Source organism: Lolium perenne, chromosome 7, assembly GCF_019359855.2.
Source record: "Lolium perenne isolate Kyuss_39 chromosome 7, Kyuss_2.0, whole genome shotgun sequence".
Classification (NCBI taxonomy): Eukaryota; Viridiplantae; Streptophyta; class Magnoliopsida; order Poales; family Poaceae; genus Lolium; species Lolium perenne.
Genome location: NC_067250.2, coordinates 225,939,809 through 225,962,013, shown reverse-complemented (window position 1 = coordinate 225,962,013; position 22,205 = coordinate 225,939,809). Strand labels below are relative to the sequence as shown.

Below are 22,205 nucleotides of genomic sequence, written 5' to 3'. Positions count from 1 at the left end.
AAATGAAACCAAGATGAAAATAAAATGGCTTAGCTGAAATCAAAACATTACTCAAACATAATTCTTAATCATGACTTCAAGACCAAATAGAAGTAGCATTGGAGGTGTTTCGAAATTAGGCTTCACCTCATCTTTAGGAGGAATCTCGTCGCAGAAAGGTCCAAACTTCAGCATATAAGAAGGTGGTGAAATATCAGGAGTAGTTGCTATCTTCCCTCACCAACAAGACATAAGTAACACACACATATTCAAGAATTAGCTTCTAAAATTTCAGCCATAATTATCTTGAGAGAATTGTCTTGACTGGAAATTTCACCATGCGTAACATTAGGAATCTTGATGAATTTAAAGAGTATGTTCTTCGAACAGTGCTGCCTTTTGAGTTCATTGGCGAATACCAACACACTATTCCAATTGACAACTCCATCTCCGTTGCCATACACATTTTCTGGGTAGACATCGAAGTTGCCATCCCAAAATACCACCTGATTTATAGTTTGAATGCCAAAACCGCTGAGATATGTCGTTGGAACCATTGGCGCCTCAACGCTCATATTTGTGGGAAACACCCATTTAGTAAAGGGCAACATTCCTTTCATACTGAAACCGAGTGCCGCAAGAAAATCTGGATAGTCATATGCCGAGTAGTTCCTGTGTTTGGTGATTATGAGTGGCTCGTGGGCAAACACCGTTGGTGATGGAAGAGATAGAAGGGAACTTGCGAATGACCACCACATCGTACGCAAAGCAAGGTGCGGAGCGGCATCGAAATGAATGCAGCTCGGTCCCGATGCGAGGTTTTTGAGTGCCTCCAGAAAACCTGTAGGAGGAGTTGGCGAGAGTAGAATAAGGTGCTTGATGAATTGTTTCCTCCATGAAAGCGCGGTAGAATTCACGAAGTCGAGGATGAGCTTGCCACCAAAGCTATGACCGACGAAGATAACCGGTTTGTTCCCATTCTTCGCACTTGCATTGTGCACCAGATCCTTCACACGAGCAAAGTACTCCGAGTACACCTCAGAAGGCTGGCCAGGCCGTGGTGGAGCATGCCGTATGTCATAAGGCACACCGAAAAGGGTATCTCCGTCCCGATATCCAAGTGCTTCCAGTTCATTGCGGAGCTTAACGTTACAACAAAATGGGCAGCTGGAGATAATTTTAATCAGTGTCCAAGCCTAGAAGTATATATTAAAAAATGAATGGAAATACAAGGGAGGATAACTAGTGCGGCTCTGAAAGCTTTTTTTTTAAGAAACGGAATATGGTAGCGACTACCCAAAGATATTTATCATTACAACCTATTTATTCCCGACAAAATACAGATTAATATCTCCAACCACAAAATGTGAAATGTAGATTCCTTAATACTAATGGTTGAGTCCTATTTGTGGTTTTAAGATTCTGAAAAAAATGAGGCCAGATGTGCAAACGAATATCACAATAAAAGAGATGGATGTAAAAGGAATATGATTTCCCTCGCCATATGTTTTTTCCATCGGTGTACCTATTACTGCCAGAAGGATATTTTCTAAGAAGTCAAACTGTTTAAACTTTCACCAAATTCTTAGAAGAAAAATATTACAATATAAAATCAATATATTAAATTTTCATATGATATATATATAGTTAGTGTTTTATTGATAATTTCTCTAGAAACTTATTCAAGCTCTACATTTTTTACTTTTGAAAAAAGTTATGGGCCTTGTTATCAGAAATGGAGGAGTATTAGCTTAAGCTTCTAGCTTTGCTCCTAAGCAAGTAGGAGAGAGATAAGTTCATATGAGGCGTGGATGAACTGGAAATAGAAAAGAAACAAGTGGGTGTGCTTTGTGGCGTGGTAATGGAGAAAAATTAAAGTGCCTCACATCTGCGTAGGATCTCTCGCGATGTGTATATTCAAATGGCTTGTCTAAACTGGCTGGAGGCAGCAAGAACGCCACTAGTAAAAGTTCTAACATCGTCTTCAGCCTATGTTGAGATGGATAAAACCATGACTTGCTAGAAACTTACCTATCGTCCTTGTAGGAGAATCCATATGCGGAGCCGAAGTCTGGAACGCGAGTCTCGACGCCAGGCTGGTTCCGGTAGTCGTTGGTGACGGGATCGAAAACAAGGCTCATCTGCTCCTCGAAGCAGGATACATAGTCGTGGTCGACCAGGTCCTGTTTGCTGTTCCACAGCGGGAACCATCCCTTCCCTTTGAACGCACCGCATCGCGGCAGCGACGGAGTGTAGGCGTCGGTGAGCCGCGCCTCCAGAACGGGGCAGCTGATGCCAGCGCTCATGATTATGGGATGGTAGACTTGGAGCTTCTGACCCACGCCATGGTCACTAGGCGCCGCCCACAGGTAATCACGGAGGGAAGGCGGTAGGAGCAGCAGTAGCAGTTGTAGCAGTCTAACAAAAGCTGTGTTCATGGCCATTGCTGCAATAATCGTTGCTGATACCAGCAGCTAGTTTTGTAGTGTTGTCCTTAGGAGGGAGGCTCACGTTCCGTCCCACCCTTGCCGACGCAACGCCATCTTCCGTATCGATTTCTCCCATCCATCCATGTGCTACTGCTATTATTTGATTAGAAATCCGTATACATGCATTGACTCCACGTGGTAAGCCCGAATCTTCCCTACTACTTGAACACCTAGCGAATGAGAGAAGAGAAGTGTTAGAGTACTCCTACTTGAACAGCTTCTTCACTAGCCATAAACTAATTTCACTTAATGAACCAGAGGAAGTAGTATTCGATCACATGACCACAGGGTGCATTCACTTGATGTGGCAAATCTTCCCTACTACTTGAACACCTAGCGAATGAGAGAAGAGAAGTGTTAGAGTACTCCTACTTGAACAGCTTCCTCACTACTAAACTAACTTCACTTGATGAACAGAGGAAGTACTATTCGATCACATGACCACTGGGTGCGCATTCACTTGATGTGACAAAACAACTATCCATGTCCTTGTGTTCAAAGAAGGATATATTTTTACTCGAAGTAAACAAGCTTTGATGGTTCTTTGATATAATTTGAAAAGTTTACGAAAATTTAGGTATTCACTTGCATACTCCCATGAATACACATGTGCCCGCCCATTCTACTGGTAAGTTGGATTGATCAGCTAGCGAATTAGAATAACATTTAAGAAGATTATGCAAAGATCAGCTGTTAGAGCATCTCCACTCGTCTCTCCATATAGACTCCTCGTGCCCATTTTTGGCCCATATGGGAGGCTCCGGCGGTAAACACAAAATGAGGCCGGTCGGCCCCAGCTGTGACCCCCATATAAATGATGTACATTTTGAATAAAATTATTTTTATTTCATTATAGAAATAAAAGACTAGTCATATCATATCTAGTCCTATAGTACATGTACTCGTAGTCGACGTCGATGTCGTCGGAGGAGCCGTCATCGTCGCTCGGCGGGCGCGGCTCAAACCTACGAGGCGATGGTGGTGGTTGCATCCACGGAGGCTGTGACGGCACACGCGGCGGTGACAGATGACCGCAACAGCTGCAACCTAGGCCGTCACCGCCACAGCGTGCACTGTAGGCCTGCTCCTCCTTCACCTAGTAGGACATGTCAGCCTCCACCGGCGACGGCAGTGGCGGCTTCAGGGATGCGCAGATGGCCACGCATTGGCCTGGGAAATCCTTCGGGTCGCCGGGGCACCTATAGTCGTTGGCGACCATCGCGTACTCCGACAGCACCTTCCACTCTGGTCCCTCCTCTGGCCCCTCCGGCCGCGCGGGGGGAGGGGGGATATGGCGTCCGGATAACAAAGCCGCCGCGCTCGATGCTGCCCTTCTTCGGCAGCTGGAACTGAGGGTATCGCAGGCGGGGGTAGTCGCCCGCTAAGATGTGGTTCATCACACCCTCGAGGGTCCGTCTGCCTCACCATTGCCACCGGCCGACCTCGTTGTTGTCCACGGGAGGCAGCCCATCCCCCTCGTACCTAGCGGGCTCCATCTCCCGGCGAATGGCGAAGAAGGCGTCTGTCAACACCCGGATTTTTAGGTCCAGATGCCTATTATGCCATACATCGCAATCCCAGGAATACTGTTGTTGCGAGACATAACAGTTGATATCATAAGTCATCATTCATTACAAACCATAATCGTCTTACAAAAGTAGATCACATGATCCAATATTACAATAATAGTTGATCTATTGATCCACGAACATCACACATAGCGGAAGCGTAATAGACGTGGACTATCTAATCCACAGGCCAACGCTTGACATTAGAAGAACTCCTAGTTGGTGTAGACTTCCTGCTGGCCGTCATCTTCATACTGTTGTTCCTCTTCATAGTTGTAACATCTCAAATTTTAAAACAAAGAGAAAATGAATTTCCTTTTTCCAAAAAGGAGAACCAACAAAAACTTTTCTTACATAGAGTGCTATGCCTATTGCCCATACTTAATGCTTGTGTTTTCCCATGATTGTTTGCTATTACTTTGAACCTACTTCCAAAACCCTAAAACCTTAACCATCCCAAAACAAAGTGTATCAAATATGAGAAACCAAAAATAAAAGAAAAAGACATATGTGGGCATATAGCCCTAATATGTAAATCTTGAACCTTACCTTTCCTACTTTGCTAAATGGTGGTGAACCATGGTAAACCCCACTAAACCCTAAACCTCATCTCTCTTATCACCAACCTTTAAAAAACAAAATAAAAAGAAATGATCTTAAATAAGAAAAAGGCCTAGGTGCCTATGACTATTTTTGGTAAAACCTTTACCTTTGCTTTGTCTACCTTGTGTGATGATTTGAAATACCTCAACCAACTTAATCTAGTGCTACCAACCCAATTCAAGTGAGAAACAAAAATAAGTTAAACATATGCATAGAGGCATATGTGGCACTCAGCCATAATATCAATTCTTGACCTATGCACCCACACTTTTCCCAAATGGTTTGAAACTCTTAGCAAACTCAATCTAACCCTAAATAGATCCTCACACATGCCCAATTGGATCAAGAGAACCAAAATGGAAAAATAAGAAAAATCCAATTCCACACACCCATGTGCTTATGGACATTTTGCAAATCTTGGACCTAGACCAAATTGGCCTTCACCATTAGTTGTATTATGTTACTAAACACTTATTACAACTTTTGGAATCAAAGAAACTCAAATCAAATCAAATGCAAACTCAATTTGTGATCACATGAAATGTTGGTCAAATCTTCCATTTACAATCTGGTCACCACTTTGAGCCCCTGAATTTCAAGTTTTTTCAAACCAAACAAATCCAATTCTTTGCACCACATCCAAGTACACATCAAGGTGACCAACTTTCGTAAAGACCACCATATCAAATTCTTCCTGGATCAAAAACTATGGTCATGCAAAGTTGAGACTTTTTAACTTTGCCAACAATCTCACACTTTGCAATTTTGCAATTCTTTTATTTTTAAAATTCTACCACCACCTATGTTTGTCTCTGGTCTTGTGCAACCCATCCAAATCAACCAAATTCAAATTTTGGAACCATATTGCATATATCAAGTTTGGCACAAATTTGAATTTGCAATTATGGCATCAATCCAAAACACTATTTGAAATAGTGTTTGGCCCTAACCTTGAGCACCACTTGGCTCCTACCTGTCCCCTGGCCCCCTCTCCACATCAACCTTGCACAGCAACCCTAGATGGAGGCCAAAACATGGCATAGCCATGCCATGCCGGCCATGGAGCATCGAGCTTGGCCAACCCTAGCTCCACCCCTATCTAGCCCTGGTAACCTTGCCCCTCTGCTCCCCCTTGGTCTCCTGCATCCCCTGGTCGCCGCCGTTGCCGGAGGAGAAGCCCACAGTGACGGCACGCGTCACGCCCAGAGCTGCCCAGGGCCATGCCGAGGACGTCATGGGCGCACCCACAGACGTGCACTGGCCACGCGCCGCTCCAACGCTCGACGCCACCCTGGCCCCCCTCTCAGCACCGTGAGCTTCACCGCCGTCCCTGCAACCCGCCAGACACGCGCCCGTGTCCTCGCGAGCGCCGCCGCCGTCGACCACCTCGCTGTTTTCCCGCACCCGTGCCGCCAGGCATCGACCTCGCCCGCGCTCACCTGGCCGTCCCTGATGGGATTCGTAACATAGAAAACAAAAATTTTCCTACCGCGAGAACGAAAACCAAGCCAAGATGCAATCTAGAAGATGGGAGCAACGACAAGATCATGAGACTAACCCTCGAAGATTTCCAAAGCCTAGGAGATTAGATCTCGTTGTTGCTGTAGTCGATGACTTGCCGCTTGCAAAAGCGCGTAGAAGATCTTGACAGTGCCACAATCGGGCAGCACCTCCGTACTCGGTCACACGTTCGGTGTTGATGACGACGTCCTTCTCCCCGTTCCAGCGGGCAGCGGAAGTAGTAGATCCTCCTCGGAATCCCGGTAGCACGACGGCGTGGTGGCGGTGGTGGTGGAGAACTCCGGCAGGGCTTCGCCTATGCTCTGCGGGAGTAGTATGTGGAGGAGGGGCGCTAGGGTTTGGGGAGAGAGAGGGGGGTAGGGCGCTGGCCATGGGGGCCCTAGGTGGTGCAGCCAAGAGTGGGCTGCCCACTCCCTCTCCTCCTCATTATATAGGTGGAAATCCCCAAGAGTTGTAGTCCAAGTCTTCGAATAAGACCCCAACAACAAAACCTCCCATAGGTGGGAAACCTACTCAAGGGGGGAGTCCTACCCAAAGTGGGACTCCCACCTTTCCTTTAGGTGGGGTGGCCGGCCACCTATGGTGGAGTCCACCTGGGACTCCACCCCTTAGGGTTTGGCTGGCCATGCAAGGTGGAGTCCCTCCGGGACTCCACTTTCCATGGTGATTTCTTCAGAACCTTCTAGAACCTGCCATAAATGCACCGGATCATTTCCAAACTTGGAAAGTGACTTCCTATACATGAATCTTATTCTCCGGACCATTCCGGAACTCCTCGTGATGTCCTGGATCCCATGCGAGACTCCGAACAAAACTTCGAACTCCATTCCATATTCCATATCTACTTAAACGACATCAAACCTTAAGTGTGTCACCCTGCGGTTCGCGAACTATGTAGACATGGTTGAGATCTCTCTCTGACCAATAACCAATAGCGGGATCTAGATATCCATAATGGCTCCCACATATTCAACGATGACTTTAGTGATCGACTGAACCATTTACATACGATACCGATTCCCTTTGTCACGCGATATTTTACTTGTCCGAGGTTTGATCATCGGTATCTCTATACCTCGTTCAACCTCGTCTCCTGACAAGTACTCTTTACTTGTACCGTGATATGTCATCTCTTATGAACCATTCATATGCTTGCAAGCTAATTAGACGACATTCCACCGAGAGGGCCCAGAGTATATCTATCCGTCATCGGGATGGACAAATCCCACTGTTGATCCATATGCCTCAACTCATACTTTTCGGATACTAAATCCCACCTTTATAACCACCCATTTACGTAGTGGCATTTGATGTAATCAAAATACCCTTCCAGTATAAGTGATTTACATGATCTCATGGTCGAAAGGATTAGGTAACTATGTATCGAAAGCTTATAGCAAATAACTTAATGACGTGATCTTATGCTACGCTTAATTGGGTGTGTCCATTACATCATTCACATAATGACATAACCTTGTTATTAATAACATCCAATGTTCATGATCATGAAACTATGATCATCTATTAATCAACAAGCTAGTTATACAAGAGGCTTACTAGGGACTCCTTGTTGTTTACATAACACACATGTATCAATGTTTCGGTTAATACAATTATAGCATGGTATGTAAACATTATCATAAACACAAAGATATATAATAACAACCATTTTATTATTGCCTCTTGGGCATATCTCCAACAGTCCCCCACCTCGCCAGCAGGCTCCCTAGCACCACCTTGACCTCACCTACCTAGCGCTGCTCTCCCCTGTCCCCTTCCATCGCCGGAATCGCCGCGCCGCTGTCGACCTCGCCAGCACCCCACGGCCACCTTGCGTGTCTATAAAAGGAGAGCTCCTCCTCCTCATCTGAGCACGCCACTCGACTCCCCTCCCTCCTCTGAGCCTCCTCGCACTCTCTCCACTCGACATTGCTCACCACCGCCATCCAATTGCAACATCGCCGCCCGTGAGCCACCGCAGATCAAGCCGACGCTACAGTCCATCCCCGGAGCTCCAGCGACCACCGTTGAGTTCGCCGTCATCGACAACGTCGACCTGCATCAACGCCACCGCTCGCCGGAGTCCCTGCTCGCCATCGACCCCCTACCTCCGCCATGCCCGCGTCTGCTTCTCGTCGACAACGACGGCGACCCTCCGCCGTCCGATCTCCCTCTGATCCAACGCTTCTCAGCCCTGCGTACCGATTCGGTAAGATCAGTCGCTGACGAGTGGGTCCTACCCTGTCAGTTGGCCCGTGGCGTGCTAAAGCATTACTGGGCCAGCCCAGCTCGTTTCCCCTCGTTTCGGCCCATTTACTTTCCCGAGCAAGCCCAACCATTTGAAATCAAATTTTGGAATTCAATAAATTCCTTGCAGATGCTTTTTCAAAAATTAAATAGAATCAAATCTACCCAACCAAATTTGATGAATTTTGTATTGTTGGAAAGCTTATGAAATGCTTGATCCAACCACACTAGTCTCACATTGAAATTCTTTGTAGAATAAATGTGACAAAAATAACAATTCAGAGACTTTCACCACTTCAAACAATTATTAAAAATCAACAAAAAATGCTATTAAGTTGATTTCAACTCTCATAGCTCACATTTCACTTACACTAATTGTTTCTGCAAAAATATGGTATGGTTACTTTGGGTGATCATGGCCCAATTTAAATATAGGACTATATGGCTATTCTAGTCAAATGGTATTGTCCAAAACTATTAAGTAAATTGTATGAGAGACTTGCTCTCATTTAAATCTTGTCCCAAGTACTTTCATATGAAGTTGTGACCCTGGTATAAATACTCTCACATGAAATTACTTGGAGATATTAAATCATAAGTGGTAGTGTTAAATTGTATGAGGTACCTTATCTCATTTAAATCATTTTCCCAAAAGATGACGATGAATGGTTGACTTGGGTCAACATGAGTTCATGCATGATTGTTGAGGAAATTAAATCTTAAGTAGATTCAATGAGAGGAAATTATTTCCTCAAAGAACTAAATGGAAACTATCATTTACATATGTAATGAGAGGAAATTATTTCTCTAACACTAAGTAAGAAAACCCTAGAATGATTTTAGGTAGCAATGTTAAGTGAGGACGCTAGATCATTTGGAGTGATCCATTAAGGCTAATTAAGACTACTTAAGTATTGTTTGGTGATTGTATCTTCGTATTCGTGTATAGACGCTAGTACCAGAGACTATCAAGAGGAGGAGGTATTCTACCAAGGAGAAGAAGAGAACTTTGATCACCTCAACCATCAAGGCAAGCTAACACCAATGCAAGCTCTATTGTTTGCAAGCTAATATTCTTGCAAAGTGCAAAGCCCCTTTGGGGCAAGGCACCATTAGTCTTACCTTATTTACAATGAGCCCCTCCCAAGTTTTTACCTTACAAGTTTTACTTGATTTTATGAAGAAGTTACTTTTATAGTTAACTTTGGTCTAATTTAAGAAGGTTACTAGAGTAGTAAAGTTAGCCTCATAGATGGCCATGGAAGATAGCACCCCTCATGATTTAGTGCTAGTGCTAATAACTAAAAGTGACTACTCTAGATGGGAACATGTGACTTGCTTTGAATTTGAAACCTTGGAATGATGAGTCATTCCATTGAAAGATCTTTGAAGGTGAATATGACTTGAATGAGTTGGTGAATTTTGACTAAAACTGATATTGGTTTGGATGCGATACCTTTCCAATTTTTGAGTACCCCCACAATACCTGATTATGGGTAGGGCTTAACTGGAAATTTATACATCTTAGTATGGGTTCCCTCTAAACAAGCATCATAGGGGTTATGCCGAGGTTGCCTCCGTTGTATGAGAAATGATGTGAAATGAGGTGAATTGTACGGCCAAGCCCTGTGCAGTTCCCAGGTTGACAGTTGGTCTTCACTGGGAGGCCAAGCTCATGGGGAGAGGTGCCTATACTAGGGTTTGTAAGTGAAAGGTTATGGTTGATGATCCGCGTACTGAGTTACGATGATTCGGGGTTATCCCGACGGATGAAATCAAATGTTGTGGAACAAGTGTGCAACCTCTGCAGAGTGTAAACCTATTCGAATAGCCGTGTCCATGGTTACGGACGGTTGGAAAGGCCATACAGTTTCCGGTGTCAGATTCTTGAAAAATGTTGATGAAGTGAATGGTGATTTTGAACTGAATTGTTTTGAATCACAACTGAGTTGTGGGAATGACACTAATGTTCCCACTTGAGTTAGTTAGCACATGAAAGAGTCTTCATCAAATACTTGTGAACTAAAATTGGCTTTATGCAAAATAAACTAGAGCTTAGCACCCCTTACTAGAATTGTTAGCACTTACACTAGTATTAGTTTGCGAGTACTTAAAGTACTCACGGCTGTGTCCCTGGCTATTCAAATGGCCAGAGTATGAAGATGAATAGAACTACCAAGGTGACAACCAGCAGGACGCCTACGACAACTAGGAGTCTTCCGGCGTCAAGCGTTGGCCTGTGGACTAGAGAGTCCATTTTATTTACGCTTCCGCTATGAAATTTGTGTTCGTTGATCAATAGATCAACTATTTGTGTAATATGGATCATGTGATCTGAATTTGTAAGACAATATGGTTTCTAATGAATGATGACTATGATATTCGACTATTATGCCTCGCAACAACAATATTCCTGGGATTGCGATGAATGACATAATAGGCATCTGGACTTAAAAATCCGGGTGTTGACAAGTTGGTATCAGAGCCATTGTTTGACCTTAGGAGACCCTAGTTAGAATGGACGTCTAAAAAACTTAGTTTCAAAACAAATGAAGTGAATATTTATGAAAACTTATTCTCGCTCTTATCCTTGAGATCTTTTCAAAAGCGACATTCATACTCTACCTTTCTTTCTACATAAAAATTTGGCACACTTGGGCACTTCTCTAACTTACTCCTCCTCATTGTTCATAGATGGAGTACAAATGGGAGTTCTATCAGCTTGGTCACGGAGGAGACCTGATGTTCGAAAAGGATTTGAAGCAACTAGTGGAATATCTAGGACACCCGTATCCCGAGTTCTTCGGAACACCCCTCAATAATCAGTCGGGAGGACCACCTCGGTGGGAAGTTACTGCAGATCTACGAAGAAAGCTTGGAGCCCCAATATGGGAAACCATACGGTTTTCTGTAACGGGAAACACTTGGAAGGAAGGACTAGTCAGAGCTATGCAAGAAGCAATTGCCCGTCTGTGTGGACAAAATGAGAACAAGATCAAGAACACTCGCTTCATCTACTACCCAAGACATGACCTCATGGGAACACCGATGACCATGCCCCCGCACACGGAGATGAACCACTATGTAGCACACCTCGACTTCATGCTGTACAAGACCCGCAAGGAGTTGGACAACGCTGATACGCGTTCAACACGCGCCCGTTGGGAACCCCAAGAGGAAGGTGTGATGCGTATAGCGGCAAGTTTCCCTCAGTATGAAACCAAGGTTATCGAACCAGTAGGAGCCAAGAAGCACGTTGAAGGTTGATGGTGGCGGGATGTAGTGCGGCGCAACACCAGGGATTCCGGCGCCAACGTGGAACCTGCACAACACAACCAAAGTACTTTGCCCCAACGAAACAGTGAGGTTGTCAATCTCACCGGCTTGCTGTAACAAAGGATTAACCGTATTGTGTGGAAGATGATTGTTTGCAGAAAACAGTAGAACAAGTATTGCAGTAGATTGTATTTCAGTCAAGAGAATTGGACCGGGGTCCACAGTTCACTAGAGGTGTCTCTCCCATAAGATAAACAGCATGTTGGGTGAACAAATTACAGTTGGGCAATTGACAAATAAAGAGGGCATGACCATGCACATACATATCATGATGAGTATAGTGAGATTTAATTGGGCATTACGACAAAGTACATAGACCGCCATCCAACTGCATCTATGCCTAAAAAGTCCACCTTCAGGTTATCATCCGAACCCCCTCCAGTATTAAGTTGCAAAGCAACAGACAATTGCATTAAGTATGGTGCGTAATGTAATCAACAACTACATCCTTAGACATAGCATCAATGTTTTATCCCTAGTGGCAACAGCACAACACAACCTTAGAACTTTTCATCCTTTGTCCCGGTGTCAATGCGAGCATGAACCCACTATCGAGCATAAATACTCCCTCTTGGAGTTACAAGCATCTACTTGGCCAGAGCATCTACTAGTAACAGAGAGCATGCAAGATCATAAACAACACATAGATATAACTTTGATAATCAACATAACAAGTATTCTCTATTCATCGGATCCCAACAAACACAACATATAGAATTACAGATAGATGATCTTGATCATGTTAGGCAGCTCACAAGATCCGACAATGATAGCACAATGGGGAGAAGACAACCATCTAGCTACTGCTATGGACCCATAGTCCAGGGGTAGACTACTCACACATCACACCGGAGGCGACCATGGCGGCGTAGAGTCCTCCGGGAGATGAATACCCTCTCCGGCAGGGTGCCGGAGGCGATCTCCTGGATCCCCCGAGATGGGATCGGCGGCGGCGTCTCTGGAAGGTTTTCCGTATCGTGGCTCTCGGTACTGGGGTTTTCGCAACGGAGGCTATTTGTAGGCGGAAGGGCAGGTCAAGAGGCGGCACGAGGGCCCCACACCACAGGGCCGCGCGGCCAAGGGGGGGGCTGCGCCGCCCTAGGGTGTGGCCCCCTCGTGGCCCCTCTTCGTCTCCTCTTCGGACTTCCGGAAGCTTCGTGGCAAAATAGGACCCTGGGCGTTGATTTCGTCCAATTCCGAGAATATTTCGTTACTAGGATTTCTGAAACCAAAAACAGCAGAAAACAGCAACTGGCACTTCGGCATCTTGTTAATAGGTTAGTTCCAGAAAATGCACGAATATGACATAAAGTGTGCATAAAACATGTAGATAACATCAATAATGTGGCATGGAACATAAGAAATTATCGATACGTCGGAGACGTATCAGCATCCCCAAGCTTAGTTCTGCTCGTCCCGAGCAGGTAAAACGATAACACAGATAATTTCTGGAGTGACATGCCATCATAACCTTGATCATACTATTTGTAAAGCATATGTAGTGAATGCAGCGATCAAAACAATGTATATGACATGAGTAAACAAGTGAATCATATAGCAAAGACTTTTCATGAATAGCACTTCAAGACAAGCATCAATAAGTCTTGCATAAGAGTTAACTCATAAAGCAATAATTCAAAGTAAAGGCATTGAAACAACACAATGGAAGATTAAGTTTCAGCGGTTGCTTTCAACTTGTAACATGTATATCTCATTGATATTGTCAATATAGAGTAATATAATAAGTGCAATATGCAAATATGTAGGAATCAATGCACAGTTCACACAAGTGTTTGCTTCTTGAGATGGAGAGAAATAGGTGAACTGACTCAACATTGAAAGTAAAAGAATTGTCCTCCATAGAGGAAAAGCATCGATTGCTATATTTGTGCTAGAGCTTTGATTTTGAAAACATGAAACAATTTTGTCAACGGTAGTAATAAAGCATATGTATCATGTAAATTATATCTTACAAGCTGCAAGCCTCATGCATAGTATACTAATAGTGCCCGCACCTTGTCCTAATTAGCTTGGACTACCGGATCATCACAATGCACATGTTTTAACCAAGTGTCACAAAGGGGTACCTCTATGCCGCCTGTACAAAGGTCTAAGGAGAAAGCTCGCATTGGATTTCTCGCTATTGATTATTCTCCAACTTAGACATCCATACCGGGACAACATAGACAACAGATAATGGACTCCTCTTTTATGCATAAGCATGTAACAACAATTAATAATTTTCTCATATGAGATTGAGGATATATGTCCAAAACTGAAACTTCCACCATGGATCATGGCTTTAGTTAGCGGCCCAATGTTCTTCTCTAACAATATGCATGCTTAACCATAAGGTGGTAGATCGCTCTTACTTCAGACAAGACGAACATGCATAGCAACTCACATGAAATTCAACAAAGAGTAGTTGATGGCGTCCCCAGTGAACATGGTTATCGCACAACAAGCAACTTAATAAGAGATAAAGTGCATAATTACATATTCAATACCACAATAGTTTTTAAGCTATTTGTCCCATGAGCTATATATTGCAAAGGTGAATGATGGAATTTTAAAGGTAGCACTCAAGCAATTTACTTTGGAATGGCGGAAAAATACCATGTAGTAGGTAGGTATGGTGGACACAAATGGCATAGTGGTTGGCTCAAGTATTTTGGATGCATGAGAAGTATTCCCTCACGATACAAGGTTTTAGGCTAGAAAGGTTATTTGAAACAAACACAAGGATGAACCGGTGCAGCAAAACTCACATAAAAGACATATTGTAAACATTATAAGACTCTACACCGTTTTCCTTGTTGTTCAAACTCAATACTAGAAATTATCTAGACCTTAGAGAGACCAAATATGCAAACCAAATTTTAGCATGCTCTATGTATTTCTTCATTAATGGGTGCAAAGCATATGATGCAAGAGCTTAATCATGAGCACAACAATTGCCAAGTATCACATTACCCAAGACATTTATAGCAATTACTACATGTATCATTTTCCAATTCCAACCATATAACAATTTAACGAAGAAGAAACTTCGCCATGAATACTATGAGTAGAAGCTAAGGACATACTTGTCCATATGCTACAGCGGAGCGTGTCTCTCTCCCATAAAGTGAATGCTAGGATCCATTTCATTCAAACAAAACAAAAAACAAAAACAAACCGACGCTCCAAGCAAAGCACATAAGATGTGATGGAATAAAAATATAGTTTCAGGGGAGGAACCTGATAATGTTGTCGATGAAGAAGGGGATGCCTTGGGCATCCCCAAGCTTAGACGCTTGAGTCTTCTTGATATATGCAGGGGTGAACCACCGGGGCATCCCCAAGCTTAGAGCTTTCACTCTCCTTGATCATGTTGCATCATACTCCTCTCTTGATCCTTGAAAACTTCCTCCACACCAAACTCGAAACAACTCATTAGAGGGTTAGTGCACAATAAAAATTAACATGTTCAGAGGTGACACAATCATTCTTAACACTTCTGGACATTGCATAAAGCTACTGGACATTAATGGATCAAAGAAATTCATCCAACATAGCAAAAGAGGCAATGCAAAATAAAAGGCAGAATCTGTCAAAACAGAACAGTTCGTATTGACGAATTTTAAAATGGCACCAGACTTGCTCAAATGAAAATGCCCAAATTGAATGAAAGTTGCGTACATATCTGAGGATCACTCACGTAAATTGGCATAATTTTATGAGTTACCTACAGGGGAAAACAGCCCAGATTCGTGACAGCAAAGAAATCTGTTTCTGCGCAGTAATCCAAATCTAGTATGAACTTTTCTATCAACGACTTTACTTGGCACAACAAAACACAAAACTAAGATAAGGAGAGGTTGCTACAGTAGTAAACAACTTCCAAGACACAAAATAAAAACAAAGTACTGTAGGTAAAAACATGGGTTGTCTCCCATAAGCGCTTTTCTTTAACGCCTTTCAGCTAGGCGCAGAAAGTGTGTATCAAGTATTATCAAGGGACGGTGCATTCTCAGCGGGGTGTGGAGTTTTCTCAACCAGGCATAGTATATTAGATACATAAGTTTTAGCATCTCCCTTTTCATTAGTCTTAGGCGTGCTACTCTCATCAAACAAATTTTCAGGAACAAGCCAAGCATAGTTATTTTCTAGTGCATCATTCATAGCTAAGAGTTTACATGGTATTGGTGCTTTGATCTCCCCACCATCATCAATATTATTAGTGTATCTTATTCTATCCATGTCCATCTTTTCAAGGAGACTAACAAAATTAGTATGAGAACCAAGCATATTAAATTTAGCAAAGACCTTTCTAGCTTCTCTTGCTAGACCACCAAATTCTCTAAGAAGGGTTTCTAAAACAAAATCTTTCTTTTCCCCTTCTTCCATATCGCCAAGTGTGAGAAACATGTGTTGGATTATAGGATTAAGATTAACAAATTTAGTTTCCAACAGGCGAACTAAATGCGCAGCAGCAATTTCATAAGTAGGCGCAAGGTCTACCAAGTGTCTATCTTCAAAGTTTTCAATGGTACTAACATGATTGAAAAATTCTTCTATATTATTTCTCCCAACTATAGACCCACGTCCTACCGGTATGTCTTTCGTGGTAAAATTAAAAGGAAACATGATGAATCAAGTAAAGTAAATGCAAGTAACTAATTTTTTTTGTGTTTTTGATATAGTAAACAAGATAGCAAATAAAGTAAAACTAGCAACTAATTTTTTTGTATTTTGATTTAGTGCAGCAAACAAAGTAGTAAATAAAACTAAGCAAGACAAAAACAAAGTAAAGAGATTGAGAAGTGGAGACTCCCCTTGCAGCGTGTCTTGATCTCCCCGGCAACGGCGCCAGAAAAAGCTGCTTGATACGCGTTCAACATGCGCCCGTTGGGAACCCCAAGAGGAAGGTGTGATGCGTACAGCGGCAAGTTTCCCTCAGTATGAAACCAAGGTTATCGAACCAGTAGGAGCCAAGAAGCACGTTGAAGGTTGATGGCGGCGGGATGTAGTGCGGCGCAACACCAGGGATTCCGGCGCCAACGTGGAACCTGCACAACACAACCAAAGTACTTTGCCCCAACGAAACAGTGAGGTTGTCAATCTCACCGGCTTGCTGTAACAAAGGATTAACCGTATTGTGTGGAAGATGATTGTTTGCAGAAAACAGTAGAACAAGTATTGCAGTAGATTGTATTTCAGTAAAGAGAATTGGACCGGGGTCCACAGTTCACTAGAGGTGTCTCTCCCATAAGATAAACAGCATGTTGGGTGAACAAATTACAGTTGGGCAATTGACAAATAAAGAGGGCATGACCATGCACATACATATCATGATGAGTATAGTGAGATTTAATTGGGCATTACGACAAAGTACATAGACCGCCATCCAACTGCATCTATGCCTAAAAAGTCCACCTTCAGGTTATCATCCGAACCCCCTCCAGTATTAAGTTGCAAAGCAACAGACAATTGCATTAAGTATGGTGCGTAATGTAATCAACAACTACATCCTTAGACATAGCATCAATGTTTTATGCCTAGTGGCAACAGCACAACACAACCTTAGAACTTTCACACTTGTCCTGTGTCAATGCAGGCATGAACCCACTATCGAGCATAAATACTCCCTCTTGGAGTTACAAGCATCTACTTGGCCAGAGCATCTACTAGTAACGGAGAGCATGCAAGATCATAAACAACACATAGATATAACTTTGATAATCAACATAACAAGTATTCTCTATTCATCGGATCCCAACAAACGCAACATATAGAATTACAGATAGATGATCTTGATCATGTTAGGCAGCTCACAAGATCCGACAATGATAGCACAATGGGGAGAAGACAACCATCTAGCTACTGCTATGGACCCATAGTCCAGGGGTAGACTACTCATACATCACACCGGAGGCGACCATGGCGGCGTAGAGTCCTCCGGGAGATGAATCCCCTCTCCGGCAGGGTGCCGGAGGCGATCTCCTGGATCCCCCGAGATGGGATCGGCGGCGGCGGCGTCTCTGGAAGGTTTTCCGTATCGTGGCTCTCGGTACTGGGGTTTTCGCAACGGAGGCTATTTGTAGGCGGAAGGGCAGGTCAAGAGGCGGCACGGGGGCCCCACACCACAGGGCCGCGCGGCCAAGGGGGGGGCCGCGCCGCCCTAGGGTGTGGCCCCCTCGTGGCCCCTCTTCGTCTCCTCTTCGGACTTCTGGAAGCTTCGTGGCAAAATAGGACCCTGGGCGTTGATTTCGTCCAATTCCGATAATATTTCGTTACTAGGATTTCTGAAACCAAAAACAGCAGAAAACAAAGAATCGGCACTTCGGCATCTTGTTAATAGGTTAGTTCCAGAAAATGCACGAATATGACATAAAGTGTGCATAAAACATGTAGATAACATCAATAATGTGGCATGGAACATAAGAAATTATCGATACGTCGGAGACGTATCAAACGCCCTCGCCTCTCGCCAAGCACATTACCCGTAAAGACGAAGAATCCACCCTGAAGAGTAGTATCACCCCAGCACTTTCGTAGGTGTGAGTTGTATCAGGATCCCCTTGTATCGTAGAGCGAATGAATGGTTCTTCAAACCAACGGTGTGTTAGATTTGTAATGGGTGATGTTTGGTATGAATGAAAAAGTGTTGTTGGTTTTTACCCCTTTAACACTACTCAAGTTTTCAAGTTTTGAACTTCTGAAACTTCTTGAACTTTAAACCAAACAAACCATAGAAATTTTCCTCTTATCTTATCATCTACCTCGATGATCAGATGACCCCACCAACCCGCAGCGCCAACCAAGACGCCATGATGTAGATGCTAGAAATGACGATGGCAGACCGCGAAGCCGAGAGAGCTGAACGCCAGGCTAACATAGCGGCACTGCAACGGATCGCTCAGAACAACAATGGCCATGGAAACCACGACCACCCTGGGTCGAAGCTGAAGAACTTCCAGAACACCAACCCACCTGTTTTCAGCAAGACCGAAGAGCCCCTGGACGCAGATGATTGGCTCCAGACAATGGAGAACAACCTGGAAGTTGCGGGAGTTGAAGCCGCAAAGAAAGTGCTATTCGCCACCCACTACCTGTCAGGACCCGCAAGAGCCTGGTGGACCAGCGCCCACGCAATGAATGCGGGACAGATGATGACCTGGGAAGACTTCAAGCTGAAGTTTAGCAAGTATCATGTGCCCCAAGGACTGATTAAGAAGATGAGGGACGAGTTCCGCGAACTCAAACAAGGCAGGATGTCCGTGGTAGAATACCGCGACAGATTCCTTACTCTGTCAAGGTACGCTCCGGACGAAACTGACACCAATGATAAGCGGAAGGAAAGATTTCTGAACGGATTACACGATGAGATGCAGACTGTACTGGTCAACATTCCCTTTGCTGATCTAGAAGCCCTGGTGGAATCCGCCATCCAGATGGAAGGGAAGCTTCACCAAGCCAACGAGAACCGCAAACGCTGCATGATGAATCAGCATGGGTCCAGCAATACCCAGAAGTACCGCAACAACTCAACTGGAGGGTTCACCCCAAGAAACAACAGGCCACCTGCTCAGAATTACCGCCCAAACTACACCAACAACCATGGAGGACCCCCGAAGCCCGGAGGCAACAACAACAACAATCACAACAACACCCCCAACCCCAACAGCAACAACAACAACGGGAACAACAACAACAACAACAACAACACTGGCCCTAGGACTGGAAGCAACGCCATCCCCGTCGCCACCAAGGACAAGGCCACCATCACTTGTTATGAGTGTGGAGTGGTTGGGCATTACTCTAATGAGTGCCCCAAAAGATTAGCCAAGATTACCGCCAATACCGCTGCACCTGCTCAGAACCAGCGCCGCTTTGCCGCAAGAAGGAACCAGAACAACAACAACGGCCGCCTCTACAACATGACTGCAACAGAAGCACAAGAAGCACCTCAGGCCATACCAAGTATGTTTTCCTGTTAAATCATATCGCCCAATCTCTCTTAGGAACCTAACTTTTCTTAAAATCTCGCGACGAGATTTGTTTAAAGGGGAAGGGTTTGTAACATCTCAAATTTTTTAAAAAAAAGAGAAAATGAATTTCCTTTTTCCAAAAATGAGAACCAACAAAAACTTTTCTTACATAGAGTGCTATGCCTAGTGCTCATACTTAATGCTTGTGTTTTCGCATGATTTTTTGTTATTACTTTGAACCTACTTCCAAAACCCTAAAACCTTAACCATCCCAAAACAAAGTGTATCAAATATGAGAAACCAAAAATAAAAGAAAAAGACATATGTGGGCATATAGCCCTAATATGTAAATCTTGAACCTTACCTTTCCTACTTTGCTAAATGGTGGTGAACCATGGTAAACCCCACTAAACCCTAAACCTCATCTCTCTTATCACCAACCTTTGAAAAACAAAATAAAAAAGAAATGATCTTAAATAAGAAAAAGGCCTAGGTGCCTATGACTATTTTTGGTAAAACCTTTACCTTTGCTTTGTCTACCTTGTGTGATGATTTGAAATACCTCAACCAACTTAATCTAGTGCTACCAACCCAATTCAAGTGAGAAACAAAAATAAGTTAAACATATGCATAGAGGCATATGTGGCACTCAGCCATAATATCAATTCTTGACCTATGCACCCACACTTTCCCCAAATGGTTTGAAACTCTTAGAAAACTCAATCTAACCCTAAATAGATCCTCACACATGCCCAATTGGATCAAGAGAACCAAAATGGAAAAATAAGAAAAATCCAATTCCACACACCCATGTGCTTATGGACATTTTGCAAATCTTGGACCTAGACCAAATTGGCCTTCACCATTAGTTGTATTATGTTACTAAACACTTATTACAACTTTTGGAATCAAAGAAACTCAAATCAAATCAAATTCAAACTCAATTTGTGATCACATGAAATGTTGGTCAAATCTGCCATTTACAATCTGGTCACCACTTTGAGGCCCTGAATTTCAAGTTTATTCAAACCAAACAAATCCAATTCTTTGCACCACATCCAAGTACACATCAAGGAGACCAACTTTTGTAAAGACCACCATATCAAATTCTTCCTGGATCAAAAACTATGGTCATGCAAAGTTGAGACTTTTTAACTTTGCCAACAATCTCACACTTTGCAATTTTGCAATTCTTTTATTTTTAAAATTCTACCACCACTTATGTTTGTCTCTGGTCTTGTGCAACCCATCCAAATCAACCAAATTCAAATTTTGGAACCATATTGCATAGATCAAGTTTGGCACAAATTTGAATTTGCAATTATGGCATCAATCCAAAACACTATTTGAAATAGTGTTTGGCCCTAACCTTGAGCACCACTTGGCTCCTACCTGTCCCCTGGCCCCCTCTCCACATCAACCTTGCACATCAACCCTAGATGGAGGCCAAAACATGGCATAGCCATGCCATGCCGGCCATGGAGCATCTAGCTTGGCCAACCCTAGCTCCACCCCTATCTAGCCCTGGTAACCTTGCCCCTCTGCTCCCCCTTGGTCTCCTGCATCCCCTGGTCGTCGCCGTTGCCGGAGGAGAAGCCCACAGTGACGACATGCGTCACGCCCAGAGCTGCCCAGGGCCATGTCGAGGACGTCGTGGGCGCGCCCACAGACGTGCACTGGCCACGCGCCGCTCCAATGCTCGACGCCACCCCTGGCCCCCCTCTCAGCACCGTGAGCTTCACCGCCGTCCCTGCAACCCGCCAGACACGCGCCCGTGTCCTCGCGAGCGCCGCCGCCGTCGACCACCTCGCCATTTTCCCGCACCCGTGCCGCCAGGCATCGACCTCGCCCGCGCTCACCTGGCCGTCCCCCACGTCGCCAGCAGGCTACCTAGCACCACCTTGACCTCACCTACCTAGCGCTGCTCTCGCCTGTCCCCTTCCATCGCCGGAATCACCGCGCCGCTGTCGACCTCGCCAACACCCCACGACCACCTTGCGCGTCTATAAAAGGAGAGCTCCTCCTCCTCATCTGAGCACGCCACTCGACTCCCCTCCCTCCTCTGAGCCTCCTCCCACTCTCTCCACTCGACATTGCTCACCACCGCTGTCCAATTGCAACATCGCCGCCCGTGAGCCGCCGCAGATCAAGCCGACGCTACAGTCCATCCCCGGAGCTCCAGCGACCACCGTTGAGTTCGCCATCGTCGACAACGTCGACCTGCATCAACACCGCCGCTTGCCGGAGTCCCTGCTCACCGTCGACCCCTACCTCTGCCGTGCCCACGTCTGCTTCTCGTCGATGACGACGACGACCCTCCGCCGTCCGATCTCCCTCTGATCCAACACTTCTCAGCCCTCCGTACCGATTCGGTAAGATCAGTCGCTGACGCGTGGGTCCTACCCTGTCAATTGGCCCGTGGGGCGCTGAAGCGTTACTGGGCCAGCCCAGCTCATTTCCCCTCATTTCGGCCCATTTACTTTCCCGCG

At 44.5% G+C, this 22,205-nt stretch overlaps 1 protein-coding gene across 1 annotated transcript; it reads right to left on the bottom strand.

Annotated features, from left to right (window-relative positions):
- Positions 1-14: 14 nt before the first annotated feature.
- Positions 15-2,474, bottom strand: LOC127313769 (lecithin-cholesterol acyltransferase-like 1). The gene is made up of 2 exons (XM_051344239.2): positions 2,011-2,474; positions 15-1,146 (listed from the first exon to the last, which is right to left on the bottom strand). The coding sequence occupies exons 1-2, from the start codon at positions 2,421-2,423 to the stop codon at positions 249-251; spliced, it is 1,311 nt and encodes a 436-aa protein (XP_051200199.1). The 5' UTR covers positions 2,424-2,474; the 3' UTR covers positions 15-248.
- Positions 2,475-22,205: the final 19,731 nt, after the last annotated feature.